General features: G+C 41.4%; 1 protein-coding gene across 2 annotated transcripts in view; it reads left to right on the top strand.

The window, feature by feature from the left end:
* LOC134004717 (band 4.1-like protein 1) overlaps positions 1-20,209 on the top strand; it is an 81,443-nt gene that overhangs the window by 43,788 nt on the left and 17,446 nt on the right. For both annotated transcript variants that reach the window (XM_062444085.1, XM_062444094.1), the window contains exons 4-13: positions 4,797-4,901; positions 7,881-7,923; positions 8,138-8,213; positions 8,572-8,790; positions 9,174-9,261; positions 9,360-9,512; positions 11,391-11,488; positions 12,102-12,277; positions 12,744-12,949; positions 15,730-15,879. In XM_062444085.1, coding sequence (XP_062300069.1) covers positions 4,797-4,901; positions 7,881-7,923; positions 8,138-8,213; positions 8,572-8,790; positions 9,174-9,261; positions 9,360-9,512; positions 11,391-11,488; positions 12,102-12,277; positions 12,744-12,949; positions 15,730-15,879 — 1,314 coding nt within the window. The remainder of the gene's footprint in view (positions 1-4,796; positions 4,902-7,880; positions 7,924-8,137; positions 8,214-8,571; positions 8,791-9,173; positions 9,262-9,359; positions 9,513-11,390; positions 11,489-12,101; positions 12,278-12,743; positions 12,950-15,729; positions 15,880-20,209) is intronic.

Consider the following 20,209-nt stretch of genomic DNA (forward strand, 5'->3'; position numbering starts at 1 on the left):
GGAGATTTTGTTCTTGTTCATGATGAAAGGCTGCCACGTCACATGTGGAGGAATGGTCGAGTGGAGGAAGTGTTTCAAGGCCGTGATGGAAAAGTAAGATCATGTTCTATTCGTTTACCTTTCAACATTATTCTAAGAAGACCTATTCAACTGCTTTATCATCTGGAAGTGGAGTGATGAACGTGTTAAACGTCCATCGGCCCGGAGTTTGTTGCGGTTTGAGTGTCACATTAACCTGTCACCTTCAGTACCCTGGACAGTGCCGCGGAGAGGCCGCACGCTGAGTGCGTCTGCGCTCAGAGCTTATTAGGACCTGATGTGCTTCACCTGGGAGACGCCACTGAGAGAAAGCCACTCTCGCCACACAGAACTTTTCCCCCTACCCTTTCCCCTGATTTTATAGTTGTTAAAGTATAGTAAATAAAGTAACGAATTTTGTACCTGCAACTTCGACTCCTCCTATATCCGCACCTTACATATGTAGTGCCCAATATTGAACACTTTGAGTATCTCCCGAAATGCGTCCATTGTAATGAGCGTCAAAAAGTGTGTTTAAAAAAATGGGTAGTTGACGAATCAATCCCACCACAAGGTCCATTAGTAGCTGTTCTGGAGCTTTCAATCGTATCACACGTTCCTCATTTTGAACATCTACAATTCCATTATAACTGGTGAGAACCCAATCAGCTGAGGAAGATTGTGTGACAACAGTGATCAATCTTTGCTGTTCGCACCAGTGAAATTTCAATCTCGACAAAATCAGTTGGTTGTAATTGCCTTCCAAAACATTCTACATGAGTGTTTTCTGATCCGGGGCCCTTATTGGCAGGAAGACTTGGTTTGCCTTAGTTTGTTTCAAATAGTTACAAATTACTGCTACAAAATTGTATTCCTTTTTTCTAAGGAGGTGAACAGCAGTATCAACAACGTTTCCTTTTCTCATTAGTGTTCATGGCAAATAAGACTATTTGTATAAGTATGCGTCATATTTCCCTGTAATATTGGGTGTGGCCACTCTGTTAGAGACATCTCACAATCTTAAGTGTTCCTGTGGGCTTGGTGAGTAAACATTGAACGCTCAAATCCTTATGCTTGCTTATTCATCAGTTCTTACTGATCTAAATCAGGAAATTGACAAAATAATGTCACCCACATGGTCCATTTACCATCTGTACTGGAGCGTGACACACAATCTTGCTCAGCAGATGGAGCTGCCCAGTTGTCATGGGATTCTAATTCCAATTTTTCTGCGCACTGTAAGGACTTTTTGCCCTTGCTCATGTTCAATCTTGATCTTAGAAATGCTAAAAACTATATATATTTCTTTTCTTTACCTCCTGTGAAGGGGCACTCGAACAATGATGCATTGGTTGTTCATTAAGATGATGGACTCACTAGAGAAAGGTTAAGAAATATATTAAAATATTAAAGATATCCTGAAATGTTCTCTTAAGCCTGGGTTAAGCTCCAGAAACACTGGATCCTGCAATTCCCATAATGCAACGCAATGGAGTCTTTTGTTTTGGTGCGTTCCAGTTGTACTCGAAAGTCGGGATTCCCGAGTTCCCAGACAGAAATTTCAACTTGAAGGCCCTTTGAAGTCAGATCTCCGACTCGGAAAGTCGGATGTACCTCACCAGCCCCGACCTCATAATCCAAGATGGTAGCCCCGAGCATCAACAGTGTGAAAGTTGTAGTAATATCCTGTTTATTAGCAGTTTTGTCTTATTTGTGTCTCATTAAATCAGTCGTACACACAGCACTGTCCAACTTCTATCTGTGGACATGTTGCTACGCTGTTTGTATGAGCAAAATACAGCGAAATGCGTTTTATCAACTAGTATCGCTATCCATGGCTAACTTGCTTAGAACTGGTTTTCTGACTTCTTAACTGGAACGAATTAAACTCTGGTGTGACGTCATTCCCAGTTCCGACTTCCAACTTCCGAGGTAAATGGAACGCAGCAGTTAGACGCTCCCATCCCTGTTAATGCCTACATCTTTCAAACTCTATGTCCAAAGGTCTTAACACAGACTTCCTGTCTCAAGCTCAATTTGAGCTAGATTGATACATCACCAAGTTATTTCCTCAGAATTTCAAAAACAGCTCCTCTGAAACACGAAAGATATTATACAGTTTTTTTCATATGTAGTACTGCATGTGAGAAGTTTATTGATCTTTATGCATAAGGTCAGTGGAGTGCCCCTTTAACTCTGAATCACTGAGTGGTAAAATATACTGTGTTTACTCAATGAAAAGGGTGTTTATACTCCCCAAACTAAGGTTTTAGCATCGAGTTGGTACAGGCATTAAAAATCTTCAGATGAGACCGAGCGCTACTTATTAGTCACAGGATGTTCCTTTTTCTCCAATAAAAGCCCTCAGCACAGACTGCTAAGTGCGAGTTAGGAAATCTATAGTTATTACATGGTCACAAGCCAGGTGCAGCCAAGGAGAAAATAGAAGAGCAATGTTATTATGAGCCACCCCTTAGGATACTTATGCACAAGTGCGTGAAACTTTGTTTGTTGTGGTGGTGTTTGGGATGGGGAGGGGAGGGTGAGGGTGCTTCTTATGTGTGAGTGTGTGAGGTAAGAATATGAGGAATGTTACGCCTGCACCGGCCTATCTCTGAATAAAAAAATGAAAATGAAAACATTCTAAAATACCTCTGGGCCTTTTCCACACCACAACAATGGTTTGCATTATGGTTCCTGTCAGTCCTTGTTTTTAAAACATTTTAGTTTAGTGAGAACCTCAGACCTCCAGGTCATGGACTGGGTTTGCTCTCACTTCATGTCTTTAATTGCCGGGGTGGAACTTCTTTCCTGGTGTAGCCGAGCCTCCCTGATGCTCCAGGAATTGGTAATAACAGTGTTGCTAAGAAAGCAGGCCAGACTTTGGGAGCCCTCTCCCTGGAGGAGGTGCTACATTCATGGGATAATTAAGTCTCTTGTCATGGATGCATGGCTGAGTCTCCCTGTGGTCCTCAAGCAGAAGATGCCCTCGCACCACGCCCTTACTCACTTCGCTCACATACCACCCCCCTTCCCTTGGTCACTGGGGTGTAATCTTCCTGACTATGCATCTTCAAGCCTGGCTGGGCCGATGTGTAGAACAGGGCTATTCTGAGTGTTTCATCCTGGTTAGTTGTCTTTTTACACTGCCAAGATTCTGTCCTGGGTTTTCTGTGTCCTTTCAGGTGACATCATCTGATTATTTATTTTTTTAAGTTCCCTGGCTGGCATCAAACAGCTGTCATTCAGCGTGTGCTTTCTTTACATAGTCGATGTTGCCATTGACGACCTGACCTTCTGACATGATAAGAGCCTCTAAGCACCTCCCAAGTGTTATTCCACCGTCCTTTCACCAATAATGAGGCAAGGGTGAAACACTTTTTTTTTTCAAACCTTATAGCCCTTGAGATATTACGAAACAAGACAGCGGAAGGATAATACTGCATCTGTTTCCCTGGCAACTGCATGCTCCATCTCCTTGTCACAAACTAGGCTGGAGGGGAGGAGGTGCTGTGGTTGTGAGAGTATAATACTGTGCACGTGTGGCTCAGTGTTAGGTCTGAACATGAAATACTTCTTCTGGCTTCTGCTATATTTAACAGTAGCACACGAGCACATGCATGAATTGATGATGGTGTTTTAATATTTTATCTTGTGTTTCTCTTAGATGTATTACAAATGAGTAAAAATTGATCCAGTGCTAACGAGCCACACTTTACCTGAAAAGACTTTGACTTTGTTTTTATTTCAGTTATTTATTTATAGTAAGTAAAGTAAATGCATAAAAGAAGAAAAATAAGGAGTTAAAGTCCTTAAATATCAGCCATCAGCCATATTCCAAGTTTGTTTTTAGTATTTGTGGTAAACTGCTTGCATCAATGCTTTATATATATAATACTGTACATAATGATGGTTTAAGGCTCCTTCACTGTGAGAAAAATATTTTTGGTGCATTCTAATGAAAACTCTCCCTTGAATGTGAAAACATAAATTTGTCGCTTGAATGTGAAAGAAAATGTTCCTGAAACTCTCTCCTTCACCTCTGTCTATCATTGGCAGTAGACATTTTGGCGTACTTTACAGACCAGTCAGTCTGCCGTTGTAATGACTTGGCACTTTGGCCACTGCAAAAGGGAGACACACCATTAAAGTTTAACAAAGGAGACTGTATTAAGCCAAATTATAGAGTTAACTAAATATTTACAGTATGGGGTGTGGAAATCAGTGGATATCAGTAGTGTATGTGATGCATGAGTGGAGAATGTGTGTGTGTGCAAAGCAAAGAACTAAAGCACCAAAACAAATGGGTGCCTGCAGCAGAGTGGCAGTGAGTCAGAGAGAGAGAGAGCTGCCCTGCAGTCAGGCACCTGGGACCACACTGGGGCCCTCCAGGTTACACTAACAATCCACCTGCAGGGTAAACAGAGAGACAGGTGAACCACACAGTAACACAAGATGACACAGCAGGGTTCATCATACTCAGCAATTCACGGTCCATTTTTCCTGTCGAGTGTTTGATGCACACCGACTGTGACACAACACCAAATGGCCGAGATGTTTTATTGCGTGCAGAACTAGAGAACAGGAAAGCAATCTTGACAAGCACAGCTGTGTAATGGGTTCTGATATTAGACAGCCAAATTTCGCCAAATAAAACTTCAATAAAAAAGGACTGCAGGTAGTAGATAAGGTACTAAAAAAACATAGTAGAGAAACTTTCTGCTGCATTGTTTTTTACCTTTTTACCACAGCTGTGTGACGTATGATTATCTTTTCAGAAACACTCCAAAGGACAGACCCTGATGGACATGGTCTTTGAGCACCTCAACCTGCTGGAGAAGGACTACTATGGTTTGACCTTTGCCGACACAGACACCCAGAAGGTCAGTGAATTTTTGTATCACAGTGGCATTGTGGGAAATTTCAATGCATACATATGGGGATCACAAAATGATCTGTATTCGTCTAGCTTGTTGGCTGGGTCGGCCCTCTCAGGGGTACGCTATCCATCATTCAAAGATGAATGGAAAATGGAAATTTCCACGCTCAGTCTGGACAAGAGGCAATTGAAAAACTTGTGCAGTTTGAGAAAAGATGAAAAAAAAGTCTCATCTACTGTTTGCCAATTGCATATTATACATTTAGTTATACAAATATTTCTCAGAGGCAGAGTTTTTCTGGAGGCAGAAATAATCTCATTGGTTGAGTTAAACCTCCATGGACCGAAGCCACGAGCCACAGTTTATCAGGAAAACAGATAATAAGAAAAGTTTGGTCAAACTGACTATGGAGACATCTTTTTGTGTTTCTTTCTTTCATAACCAGGAGTTTGAAGTTGAGCAGGCTAGCTTACCTTAAGCCTGTAGCTATAGGCATGTTTTTAGTTGAAGGTCAGCCAGGCTAACTAGCTAATGTAATCAGTATGACTAAAATGTGTTTTTTTTGTCCTCCAGCAAAGGTGTTGGAAGGTCAGTTTTACCGAAACAAATTACAGAAAAAACTCACTTACTGCTGGTGGTATATGAATGCATTTACTTGATGCATGTTTTGACACTGAAATATTACATTTATTATTTAGAAATACATCCTACTGCAGAGTTGGGTGATAATTATGTGTGGGCCTGTCACCATAATCATCTTTTCACATTCATCTAGTCATTGAACCACATTTTTTATACAAAAATACTGATCAGTACAGCTTTAAAAATGTGGACTTTGAAGAGTGTTGATGCAGTCTTTATTTTGAAGAAATGTACCTATACTTTATATGGAAACTGTTCTGACAGTTCTGCGCCAAATGTCAAAGACAGATATCGGCCATATAAAACCAAAACTATCTGTATGCCTATTAGATATAAGTGAGAAATAATGCTGTTTTTCTTTGCTGAAATTACTCTCTAAGCTTCATGGAATTATCTTTCGCTTTTTTTTGCTCCTCGTATGGTTTAGTTTGACTTTGTCTCAAACACTGTGCTTCTTTGTTCTGTCCTCTGAGGTTTAATTATTTCTGCTTCTGATAAGTGTGTACATACATTAAACTCCAATCAGCTCACAAATCATTTTGACATTTCAAATAGAAGGTCTTGAGATATTTCCCTCTGATCTTTGTTGACTTGTCAGTGTGCACAGACCGGGCTTATGATCACGTAATTATGTAATCCACACTGAACTGATGGATCCTCGCTGTCGACTCACATGAGAGCTATTTGGTAGATGTGGGTTTTGGGTTTTTGACTGATGCAATCTTCCCTTAAGGACAGGTATGTGATTTCACAACAGGCTACAGAAAAACCACCTGCCTTTTGAAGATAGGAAAGATGACAAGACTAAGTCCCTTTAAACATCTGGAGCATATCCTCTGTCACCATCATCAGCTTGTGCATGCTTTGTCAGCTCACATGTTGGGTCTTGATGCATGTGTGATGGCTGAGGCTTTGCATGGAGTATGATCTTGGCCTATATAGACAAGTTAACTGAGGTGTCACAGAGGTAAACTGGCGTTGAAGTTCAAATATTTTCTCTCTTTGAGTGCAGGTAAGGCTACGGCTTAGATCAATATGACAGGCTCATCAAAGACAGGCTTATCAGAGCGCAGCTTGAGCGTACTGTCTGGGGTCATTGCTGATTGGTAGTACAAACAAGCCTGAGAATTGAAATGTCATTTCAGATGCCCTTTTTTCTGTCTCAGTTGGGAGAGAGTGCATTCAATCTTCGCTCTTCGGGAGAACATTTATTCCGTGTGATTGCTTTATGAACCAAGCAAGAGCCAAACCTTGAACAGTCCGTGATAAAGAAAAAGTTCTGCTTTCTGCAGAGAAAAGCAAAGCGGCAGAGAACGCCTTACTAATTGACTGCTCTTTGGCCTTGGCTGTTACAAGATAGATTCAGGGGGGCGATAAATGCCTGTGGCTCATTAAAGTCTTTAGCAGCCTGATTAAACACTGGAGTATGTGTGTTTGTGCTTGTGTACGTGGGTGCGTGTGTGTGTGTGTGTATGCAAAGGCACAGCTTATATTTGCCAGAGATGCTTGCAGCTTGCCCACCACGGGTTTGTTCTTTCCTGTATCAACCTTTCATGCTCCTGATTCCACTCTGAGTGATGTGGTACCAGCTTCACAACAGACTCAGACATTAACAAGCAGCTGCTGTGTTGTATTCAGGTTAGTGCAGATTACTGTCAGCTCTCTGCACCACAGGCAGCACACAACTACTGTGTGTTGCAACTATTTGATGGATTGGCAAAAATATCCATGATGCTGATGGACCCTAATGATTTTGGTCTTACCCTGACCTTTGATCTAGCACCATACGCAGGTTAAAATTAAAAAGTTAATATTCAGGGAAATATCTCAACATTTGCAAGATGGCAAAAATGTTGGTAATCACGTGTATCCTAATGCCTGTTATGAAGTATTGAAGGTGTTTTGACAGCTATTGGATGTGTTGCTGAAATGTGGCACGGACATGGTTATTATTATTGCTGTTATTAGTAATACATCATCATCATCATCATCATCATTTTCATCATTATGATCTTATTTAGTGCTTTTTAAGAACTCACAGATGTAGATAAACTAAAAATAAGTTGACTCGGCTCACTGCAGGATTCAGGCGTTAAGAGATCAGATAGGTAACTGGCTGGCAGTGATTTTACTACACAATGATGAAACAGATGTGTGAATTAAATCTGCTCTCTGGTTGTTTGAAAGGCTCAGCACAAGAAAGCTCCGTTTCTTTATTTAACCATATGGAGAAGCTTTCATTAGGAACACTGATGGCAATTAGAGCAAAATGTGATACCAGGGAGCGCATTAGCCATGTTTCCAGTCTGCCCTGTGTGAATTCTGCCTTCTGTCTTTCAGAACTGGTTGGACCCCTCCAAGGAGATCAAGAAGCAGATGCGAAGTGAGTGTCTTTTCCAAGTAGCTGAGATGATAAATATTGCAGTTTAATTAGTAAAATCATAAAATTTGATTTGTTGACAGACAAACTAATGCAAAGTTCTGTGTTAACCTAATAAATACAGTTCCATCATTCACTTCTAATTACATTTTTATACAATTTTCCTAAGCCTTGCATGGTAGTTAACCTCTCAGCTCTCTTTTTAATCTCTCCGCAGATTCTCCTTGGCACTTTGCCTTCGCTGTCAAGTTCTACCCTCCAGACCCTTCTCAGCTCACTGAGGATATTACCAGGTAGAATACATCTTTACCACACACATTCTTACAATATAAAGAGTTGTAACTCCTCCGGCTGTGCTGTCAGAGTTAATCAAAGGAGAAATGCTCATGCATGTCAGTTCTCCAGATGATTTGCCTTTTTTATGTTGTTAAAGATGTGTTTATATAAACATATTATAAAAATGTACATGGCATATTTGCCCCTGTGTCAAAGCAAACCAAATCCCTCTCTCCTTTCGAGGATTAGACCTGGAATGCTACTAACTGCTATGGATTAACTGCGCTGAATACTTGTTGGAGCTTGCCTTGGCTCAGGCTTGTTTAACTGCCAACACCCACCCTCCTCATCCCCCCCTTTTGTCTCATTTGACAGATACTACCTGTGTCTGCAGCTGAGGGATGACATGCTGTCAGGTCGACTGCCGTGCTCGTTCGTCACTCACGCCCTCCTGGGCTCCTACTCCGTTCAAGCCGAGTTGGGCGACTACGACCAGGAAGACCACGGCTCCGACTACGTCAGCGATTTTCGCTTCGCTCCCAATCAGACTCGGGAGCTGGAGGAGAGGGTGATGGAGCTCCACCGAAACTACAAGTACTACTGCACATGCTGTTTTTCTAAAATCAGATTTCATCTATCCGCAAGTCTCTTGGGATGATAGGCTGATGATTTCTCCCCTTGTGTTGAAATGCTCCATCTCATGGATGCCATCACATTGCCTTACCATCTGTCATTGAGATGTACACAGTATGAGTCTTGCCAATGCAAGACACTTTTGTCAGTTTGAGGGTCTTAACCACACTCTAATTTGGCATTGTTTACTGGCATACGCCCAACCGTACTGCTTGGAATTTAGAGTTGAATATATCATACATATTACCAAGATAGTTCTGCTCCCACTGTGCAAGATTATTGGTGTATTATTTAAGAAGGCCTGTTGGTGTTGGCTACAGATAGTATTGTTATTCTGCCTACAGGGGTATGACTCCAGCAGAGGCTGAAATTAACTTCTTGGAGAATGCGAAGAAACTGTCAATGTACGGGGTAGACCTTCACCATGCTAAGGTTGGTTGTTTCTTCAGTTTTTTAAATTTACGTAAAAGTGGGTTTAAGGATGCTCATGAATAATTTCTGCTTCTTTGCTGTCCCTTTTTCAACTGCAGGATTCTGAAGGGATTGACATAATGCTCGGTGTCTGTGCCAACGGCCTGCTGATTTACCGTGATCGGCTGAGGATCAACCGCTTTGCCTGGCCAAAGATTCTTAAAATCTCCTATAAGAGGAGTAACTTCTACATCAAGATACGACCTGGAGAGGTACGTAGTGTTGATGGATAATTAAAAGAGCACTCCATCTATTTTTATACATCATACATGCAATGATAAAACGATTATAGATGATTCTTGATGTGTCAACATTTTTTATTTAAATACATGATTTTTTCTCAGTTCTTAGTCCACTGAAATACAATATTACACATAACTGGCAGATGAGATAAATAGTCTGCAGCCTTTTTATTTTAAAAAGTTAACTTCATTAATTAATGAATTCATTGGAAAGCATCTTACAGCCTCCTGCCTGTATGACAATAACAAACTGAGGGGGAGGTGGAGTGCTCGGCTGTGTTATTAATGCCATGTCTCCGGCAGTGGAGAGCAGCCTCTCTGTTGCACTGTTAGCTCGGGGGAAAGACAGTGCTGTTCAAGATGCTGAGTGGGTGCAGGGTTGTTGAGGTGAATCAGGCTGAGCATCAAGTTATTTTCTTTTCCTTAGAGTTGGTTTAAGTTGTTTAATGCTGTTGTGTGTCGGTCAGCCAGTCTTGTTTGTTGCTGCTGGAGTTTGCTGCTCCACTCTGCTAACATTAGCCTATTCACAATACACTTAAAGTTCTTCTCGTAAAGGTCATGATTTAGTCTTTAAATTAAAAAAATGCTTGCTGCCTTTTGTGTGAAATGTAATGTAATACTAACTCACTAGTGTACTCTCTCAAAGGAATAGTTTGAAATTTTAGGAAATATGCCTTTTTTCTTTCTGAGAGTTATCTTATTTGTGTATAGTAAATATGAAGCTACAGCCAGCAGCCTTATAACAGAAGTTTTGTTTTACAGTCTTGTGATGTCTCTGTTGGTTGGCCGGCAATCTCATGGGGATGACTCCAGATTGAGAGTCGTTGCACCCAGCCAAAGAAACATTATCTCCCCAAAACCACAACACGTCATTTTTACACTTACAAAGGACATAGAACATGTTTATTATTGAGCTTTACAGGTGCTGGTAGGTGGATTACTTTGTACTGTACCTTTGATTATGGTCTTTATGCTAAGCTTAATTAACGGTCTCCTGGCACCAGCTTCATATTTATCACACAGACATGGGAGTGGTGTCGAACTCTCTGTGAGCAAGTGAAAAGCATATTTCTCAAAGTTTCTAACTACTCCCTTAAGACATGACTTCGGCTTTTGAGAACAGCAAAAGCTGATGCTCTGTTACAGCTGTTACTGTTGAAAGCCAAAGCACAAATGGAATTGTGGTCAGTTGTGCTAAGCAGAAGGCTGTAAAATCCTCCTCCTTATACCTCCAGCTTTGCTCCTCTGCACGGTCAGGGTCTATATTTTAGCCCTCCTCATTGTGCTGTGCAGCACTGCAGCTTATCATCCATGCTGAGCCTCAGTGTGACAGGCTGTCTGGGCCAGGCCCAGTCAAGTGACAGAGCCGCACAGTGAGCCTGTGATCGAGCCAAATAAAGAGCCCCTTTTAACAGAGCTGCTGCAGCTGCAGCTACAGCCAGAATAGAGGGATAAAGAGTGTAAATATAGAGCCATGAAATACTTTTGCTTCCTTTTGCTTCCAGTGTCTGAACCTTGGATTTTATCCTTCCTCTGTCTTGATCTTGTTCATTTTGTCCAATTTGCAGTAGTGGGCTTATTGGAAAACACAATCCCCACTCTAAAAGTATTTGCTTATGTTTTGACTTAAATATTGTGGCAGTAGTGTTAATACCAGCATAAAACAATAGCTGCTTTATTGATCGGGTTCATCGTTCATGTAGTATTTTTACTGCTTTTTTTATGAATGTATCTGTTGGCCTAAACTGTGGTCCACCGAGAAGTACTGAGGTGGCCTACAGCAAAACATGAACTTCACCTTCTGCTGTACTGTCCCTCACATTTCTCCCTGTTGTCTTCCCTCTCCAGTACGAGCAGTTTGAAAGTACTATCGGGTTTAAGCTTCCCAACCACAGGGCTGCAAAGAGGCTGTGGAAGGTCTGCATTGAGCATCACACCTTCTTCCGGTAAGAATTGATCTGCTGTCATGGTTGGAAGGGTTTTCTTTCAGAACCAGAAATCAGGTTAAACAGAACATTTCAATGAGTACAGCTCATCAGTTCATAGTACAGCACTTTGTTAAATGTACTGTAGCCTCTCTACAGCTATTATGTTCAAGGCCATCTCAGCTTTACAAGCGATGTTGTAATGAATACTGATTCAGCTTCAGAGGAATGTGTAGGAGGTACGACATGACATAACAATGCATACATACAACAAATTAATGCTATAGCTAGCAATGTAGCAACTATGCCAGAGGTACTTACACTGGTGAATCTAGTTGATTTTTTTTTCTATCCTTAAGGTCTTAAGTTGTAAATTTAATTACATTCTCTACCTGCTGCTGGCTGCTCTAAACCACTGAGGAAATCTTAATCACATATCACCTGGCAAGAAACAGCTGGCCAAAGATGGTTCTAATGTGTTGACTTCCTCTGGGAGCAGAGGTGCAAAATGTGCACTCGCAAGCTAGCTTGAAATAGACTTTCAATTCCAATTCCAGCACTAGCCCTACTGTCATTGTCCAGCTGCTTTCATTACATGGTCAAAAACATTCTCTGATGGTTTTTGTTTTCCCAGGTTGGTATCTCCAGAGCCTCCTCCTAAGGGCTTCTTGGTGATGGGTTCAAAGTTTCGATACAGCGGAAGGACGCAGGCTCAAACCAGGCAGGCCAGCGCTCTTATAGACCGGCCTGCTCCACATTTTGAGAGATCCACCAGTAAGAGGTATCTGCTCTCCAGGAGCTTGGATGGAGGTAGGAACATCATTACTTATGGAGGGTCTAAAGATTGTTTAGAGATGGACCTTTAAAGGAAAAGTTGGGAAATATAGCTTAGTTGCTGACTGTAAGACAAGATTGCTCTTGTCGGTGTACTAAATATGTAGCTGGAGCTAGGAGATGGTTAGTTTAGCATAGAATAAAAATAGTGGCAAACTATGGAGCCAAATAACGGCCTAAACAAACAAGATGCAATGAGTTAATTAGTGAGCTTTAAAGATGCTGATTTAAAGTCAGTCTTTGGACAGAGCCAGGGTGTCTGTTTCCTGTCTTTATACAATGTTAAGTTAGCTGGCTGCTTGCTGTAGCTTCATATTTAATGGACAGATATCAGATGTCTCTCAGCAAGCAAGCAAGCTATTAAGTACATTGCTAAAACATTGCTTTTACAAAGCCATATAAGTTGAACTCTTGTTATAATTGAGCTTCTTGTTGACAGCAGAGTTCTCGCGGCCTGTATCAGCCATGTGTGAGAACCACGACGGCCTCTCCCACCGCAGCGTCAGTGAACAGCGTCGTCTCCACAGCCCCTCTGTGGATGAGCAGGAGACGGAGCTGGAGCCGAGTTTGGAGCTGGACGAGGAGGACAAGGACCAAGAGCAGGACGATGATGGCAATGTCACTCCAAGCAAAAAGAAAGAAATCATGGTATCCTAAATTTCTTGAGACTTTTCAAGAATTTCCAATTGTACCAAACATATATAGATGCAAATATGATGAACAGAGGTTAAGTCAACTTGAGGACAGGGAGATGGCAGGGACTGCAGGGGTGCTGCTGTAAATAGGTGCAGTGCAAGCTTCTCAGGGCGGTTGAGGCTTATCCAGCATGGGCATAACACTGTGGTGGCTTTGCTGGATTTAGCATTTACTAACTCTTCTCCTTTCACTCCTATTCACTCAGGCTTATATGCTTACACTGCACTGCTCATAAATCCTGCTAACAGCTTTACAGTTTTTAACCCCTTTCTCATTGTGCTGAGATGGTCCTCTGTTTCTAACATCCTTTTTCTTTTTTAACTCTGCTGCTGGCCAAAAGGAGGAGGCAGGGTCACCAGTTGACAGTAAACAGGAGGTATTTGGTGTCCGGTGATTTGGTCTCTGTCTGTTTGTGTACCTGTTTTTGTCCATCCATCCTTTTTTTCTCGCTCCAAGTAGGCCTCTATTTGTCTAGTTGTATCTCGCGCTCTCTGTCTGTCCTCCACTGTATTTGTCTGTCTTAGTGTGGCAGTCAACAATATCATCACAGGAAAAAAACGATGGCTGCATAAGTTGTGTCTCAACATATTGTCATGTTTAAGCATCCCAGCAGACATTTGACAGATAGTGGTTGGTACACTGGGGACAAAGTTCAGCTGAAGTTGAGTTTTCACAATTTGACATGCTAAAAAAAATGTTAAGAAACTGAGTTTATATAAGGAAGAGAATTATGTCCTGATTCACAATTAATAAGAAGCTATGAGAACTACAACACTCAACTTATATTTCAGTGCTATATTTGCACACCATCTGTTCAATTACAAAATGTCTCCTGGGATGTATTTTCAAATAATATCCAAATGATCAACTTTGTCTTGGCATGGTAACAAGTGGCCAAATCAAGCTTTCCAGTCTGTCAGTCTGCCTGTTTCCCTTTATTGACTTTCCTTCTACCATCCTGTCTGCACCTTGTTCCTGCACTCTGACCCTGCACTCTTCACTTCCGACCCCTGTCCCGCTTGCCCATTCTCCTGCCCCAACTCAGCTCTCTCAGTTGGACCAGGAGACCACACCTCGGCACAAACAGGAGGTACAGGTCCCTGTCTTCAGCCCTTCAGTACTGTGTGGTGTGTGTGCCGCTGTTCCTATGGGGGTTTTTTACAGATTGAGATTTGTCTGCATCTATTTCCTTGGATCAAGGAATATTTTTGTATTTCTTTTGAAATGGTTAGGAGATTTGAAACATCTACCAGCCATGAGCAGAATACTTTTAAGATTTAGCTTTGAAAGTCTCAGGTGAAATATTCCTCTACTGTAGACATGAGGTAGAAATGATCCCTTCTACTCCCTAAGTGCCTGTAAAGCGGACTTTTGGGATATTTTGCACTCTATTCTGTGGTGGAAGAAGTACTCCGATCATTTACTTGACTAAAAGTAATGGTAAAAAATGGGGGGAAAAACCCTCAATAACAACTTTAAGTTGAATATAATCAGCAAAATGTACTTGATGTATCAAAAGTAAAAGCACTTGTTCTGCAGAAAAATGTCCCCTGTGACCCAAAGCTGCTGTTTAATATGGATCTGAGTCTATCTTCCTCTGTTTGGCTCTTGAATTTATTAGCTTTCATGCAGCCTAAAAGTACCACTTAAAGTTAAATAACAGCAGTATTCCCTGCATTTTCTATAAAATGTGGGTAATGAAGAATATTATTCCATTTGCACTTTATTTTAATGTGGGCATTCTTTATTCTGTCTTCTATTTAGTTTTCTGTAAATAAGGGTCAAAATGGTTCTTAGAAAACGTACAATACAAAGATGGTGAAGCTTGAAAACAACATATTTTAGGCCTAGAAAATATAAGGAACCATAAACAATAAAAAAAAAAATGAAAATGTTGACTGCATTGTTATTCCACTATTAATGATATCTTACATAATTATCCACTATCTTACATTATTATGAGAAGGTTAGAGGGGTAATGTCTCCTTGCTGGTTCAGTGGGAAAGATTTTAGACATCTGAAACATGATATGGAGATTCTTCGTCTGCCAAAACTGTCAGGAACCACTGGATTAATCTTTTGCAATGAATTGCATTCTATAAGCGTATTATACATATTTTAAATAAGGAATCACAGCATGTAAACTAACTAGTAACAGTTGTCAGAAGGGTATAGAGGACTAAAAAATACGATATTTCATAGCAGAGGCATAAAGTAGCAGAAAATGGCAATAATAATTGTCATGTTCAATAACTGTACTTAAATAAAATACATAATTACTTTCCACCATGCAACCAAACAAACAAACAAACAAATGTAGAATTTTAATCAGCAATCAAAGTTCATAGGAGTTGCATATTCATTTCTTCATTCTTTTATTATACTTTGTAATGAGTGCCTTGATTGTTATGTTCATTTGTGTCTTAGAAACTAATTCTGTTGTAACTGTTATTTGTTATTTGTTTTCTGTGGGCTTCAGTAGCATCTTAAATGTCATATCTCCATGGGCTACAGCGCAGACTGGTAAAACACCAGCATAACCTCTAGTTAGCATAAGCAATTTGCATTGCATCGTATTCTGTGTGTATGCCTTATTATCTCATACTCAGTTATTCATGTCCGACAGCAGCGTGTGATGTATTGATATGAGCGCCACTGATAAAGAATCCTGCTAATGCATGCCCTTTCCTCTTTCTGTCTCTGTCTGTCTTCCTCTATACGTTTCCCCCCAGTTTCTGGATAAGTCACAGGACTTCTTGTTGAAGCACCAGGCCAGTATCAACGAGCTGAAGAGAGCCCTGAAAGAGCCCAACAGCAAGCTGATGAACCGTGAGAAGCGTCTGTCAGGGACCTCCCCAACCGGCACGCCAGAGAAGAAGGCTGTGAGTTGGGGATCAAGGCTGGGGATGGGGGATGGGGGTCGGGGTCTGTGGGCTTTCAGGTCAACTGTGGTCAATGTCTCAAATCCAGCGAACTCTGATGCTTGACATTCCGTTAAAGGGCATTGATGTTACAGTCTGACCGCTGTCATGTTGAATTCCTCCTTTGGCTGTTTGACTCAAGGCAAAATGGACCATATTAATGTCTTACTTGCACGTTTTTTGAGTCCTCTTATCATTATCTTTGAATATTTCAACTCTTAAGATATACTTCACCGGTATGACTGGAGACAAGAGAACAAATAAGAATGATTGGTGAAGGTAGTTATGGTTATACAATTTTTTTTGTCTTGCAGGCAGTTCAAACAGGTATCTGTGCAAAGATATTACTGCTTACAGGAAAAAACAAAAACCCTGCAGTTTATTTTAAGATATTTGTTTCTCTTGTGTGCCGGAAGAATTCAGACAATATTCCTGAGGTATTTGAAGATGACTGACAAGTAGCACACAAGGAAGCATCTTAGTGAGATTGGCTTCAAGATGTTTTTGAGATTTACTCAATGTGAGGCACTTGAGAAATACAGTAATTATCAGTTATCTTTTTTCCTTGATTGCCTAACAGAGACACAGTTTTCTTTATGCCAGCTCTTGAGCTTTGATCACATTTTGTTAATTCGGCTATTGAAGACATAGCGGATAGATTGCAGTTTTCAGATAGTATAGATCTGTCTTTGCAGGTCTTCAGACGGTCTCTCATCTGCTGTCTAGGACAATCAGATTATGCCCATAGAATGTCAAACATTGTCTGCAGGAGAAAATCTAATCGGTCGTGTGTCTTATTCCAGGAAAGGAGGGTGGGGTATTATTCTAAATGACTGACAGTCGAAGGCTTGGGAAGTCTTGGTGTTCTTGAGTGTTTCTAAGAGACTGAGTGTAACTCAACCCTTTGATGTAGTTAGAGAAATAATATTTGCATTGCAAATGTCTACTGATTTGGTATTGTGGATTTAGTGGCTGTCAGGTACATGGGATTGCATGTTTTTAGTTTGAACTTCATTCAAAACTTTCTTGAGAATAACTCCTCTTAGCACAGATTATTTCTGCCTTTCCCATTTTCTACCATTTGTCATCCCTCTTGTATGAAATGGTTGTTGTTTTCCTACTTTCTTATTTCCAGTCTGAGCTCTAATGGCTGTTCTTCCTCCTCTTTTTAACTCTTTCCTCTGCCTCGTGTTGGCCAGTTGGTGGGCCGAGTGGTGGGAAAAGACCCTGTTAACAGCCTGTCTGTTGAGGGTTTCGTCCAGAAGACTGTGGTGACTTCACCTGAGGTTACACATCTCTCACTCCTCATCTTTCATATTGGTAGCATTTGTGGTTTGGTGAATTGTACTTCCCACTGTGCATTACTATCACTCATATGTCTTTGATCTGTTATTTAAGAACATACGATCACATATCGTATAATTAATCCGTAAACACAAATGCATGCTTACCCGAACTTGACCATTGAAATGATTGTGGAGATTTCATTATCTGCAGGAGCTGTGCTTGGCATGTCTAACTGTGTTTAATCTATACCAACATGTAGGGCTCTGAGGAGTGGGTATTGATTGAAAAACAAGAAACTTATCAACAGGACCATGACTGGAAGGCAGAAGAAAAGAACAAATCTCTCACATCTGATTCCTCGTGGGAGAAAAAGGAGCTGGAAAAAGAGATAGACGTTGCCAAGATGATACATATTGAGGTAACAGGATCTGACAGAAAAGAAACAAAAAGCCATAATGATAATTTTCCATCAACAAAATCGTCCAGAGAGGCAGATGTGTGCTCTGAGCCTTGGCCCACTAACAAAAGTAGTATGATTCAATTATCTGAGAATGCAGACTTGGTTCAAGACAAATCTGAAGCCTCAGACCCTGAGGCAAACAATGATGTGGCCCCGGGCTCGCACCAGGTAATGGAACGCACAGCTTCTAAACCAAGGAAGAAGAGGAGACCCCAGAGCTTAAACCTTGGATTGCCTGCAGAGCTCACCTATAGTAAAGGAGGCAGCGATTCTTCTGGAGAAGAAAACGAGGGCTCAGACACAGAAAAAACGTCTGAAACAGGAAATCATAGTGAATCATCTTCACTGGTTTTGATGAAAGATGATCAGGGATCAGGAACAGATCAGTCTGTCAGTGTTTATGAAGACAGCAAACAGGAGGATACATCTATAGGAGAGAACAGGGAGATCAACACTCAAGGAACAGAGCAGGTAAAGAAAAAAGTGAGTGAGGTTGTGCCAGCAGATATCGATTTAGGGTCAGTGAATGGTCCCGGAAAGGTAGAACACGATAGTTCATTGGCAGGTGTTAAAGGGGAGTGTGCGTTGAAGGTAAGAGGCAAGGGCCTTATTGACAACAAAGAGCTGGCAGAGGTAAAACTGCGACAGGTCAAGACACACGAGAGAAAGATCAGCAGTTCTGGAGGAGAGGATATTGAGGTTGTCCTGGGAGACAGAGCTCCGAGGACGTCTCTCCGGCTGTCGGGCAGCTACCAGTCGGAAATCACCAGGATTGTTCCTCTTAAGCCAGAGCGGTCAAAGAGCATAGCATGTAAGGATGAAAGGGACAGCTCAGGACAGGACGAACCCACGCGAGCCTTCAGAAGAGAATACCGCTGGTCAGTCGGCTCTCCAGAGGGATCTTCAGACATGAGCTGGACTGACGTTCCTGCCTTCCATCCAGCTTTCGCAGCGGATCTGGAGGGCGCTACAAAATCACAACAACACGATGATAGCTATCAATTCGGTAGAGGACCCACAGAGAGTCATTCGTTCGGCTCAAAGATATCAGCGCTTCCCAAAATGGTTCCTCCAGCCCCGCCAGTAAAAACACAGAAGGCCAGGGAGTCTGGACTAATACTGCGGAACAGCCGAAATGTTGGCAGGGAGCCAAGCCTGGATGCAGCCAAGAAGAGACACTCGGTAACTCTGCTTGGCATCTGCTATTCAGTCATTGGAAATAAAGCATCGCATGAGCTTCAGACAGACTCGCACGCCATTTTTCTTTTTTTCCTACGTTTTCAGTGACTTGAAACACTCATCCATCTTTACTGTACGTGCCTATATGAAGAGCGGGCGGAGTGATACTTTTGCTCTGTCTTGGTGGCAAAAAAAAAAAAAAAAAAAGTAAAAGTATTTGACTTTTCCCTACATGACAACCCCAATTTATCCCCTCCCATTGACCCCAAACATGCACCACACCACACTGTCTGGCAAATCTGTACAGTACAGCTCACCACTGACTGTGAAAGAAAAAAATATAATGTTTCGGTTGTTGGTTTGTCTTTAAGTTGTTAACTTGTGAGCCTTAAATTTCCTCCCAGCTCACGTTGTTCCCCCGGCAAAGTGTGCCAAGGAAAAGAAAGGCTCACGTATTGTCATTGCTCTGATGATTTTGGCGTATTTCCATGCCATTTGTCAAAAAGTGGAAATACAAAACAAACAATTTATTGCATACTAATGCTACAAATGGAATCACTCATTTGTGAAAGCAAAGGGTGAAAAAGTATTGTAATTCATTACTTTATCACAGACAGCTATTATCTCCCAAAATTAGAGATAAATGGAGTATAGAATTGGTTTGGGCACAGATCATTGAGAAACTACATCAAATTGATAAACTCACATCAACAGATTCATAAAACGCCACTTGATTGTTCAGTGGTAATAATAAATCATAAATACCTTTTTTTCTCCCCCTCAACCTCACCTGGATAGAAAACCAAGCTGTTTTTACAACACGTTGGTTCCTCCGACTGTGAAATCCCAGCAGGCAGCGAGCAGCCAGACACCACAGCTCAGTGCCTGACAGTCAGATTTGCTGCTTTCATTTCACTGTTGGTATCATTAGGAGCTTGCACGCGTTTGGCACTGGAATGAAAGGAATTTGAAGTGAATAGACATGACAGCTTTCATCATTTCCCACCTTTTCATCTGAGTCAAGCACTTGTATATATTGGATTAAACAGGCATGAGAAGAGGTGTTGCGTTAGCTCTGAGAGTGCAAACGACCTCACTGGCGAGTGACAATCGTATCAAGATCAGATTGAACACGCGGAGTGTGGGAAAATATCACGTGCTCTTTGAAACATGCGGACCCGTTCTTGCAGTCATTTTTTACAGGCTTTGACATGCACAGTCGGCACCTTTTTTATTGGACATTTAACAATATTATTTGAAATCCTGTCTTGTTGAAATTCAAGACGCGTAGTGTTACATCAAGTCGGTTAATGAGTGGCTGCTGCTATGCTGAAAACCTGCTCATTATACAAACTGCATGTTTCT

Source organism: Scomber scombrus, chromosome 3 (assembly GCF_963691925.1).
Source record: "Scomber scombrus chromosome 3, fScoSco1.1, whole genome shotgun sequence".
NCBI lineage: Eukaryota > Metazoa > Chordata > Actinopteri > Scombriformes > Scombridae > Scomber > Scomber scombrus.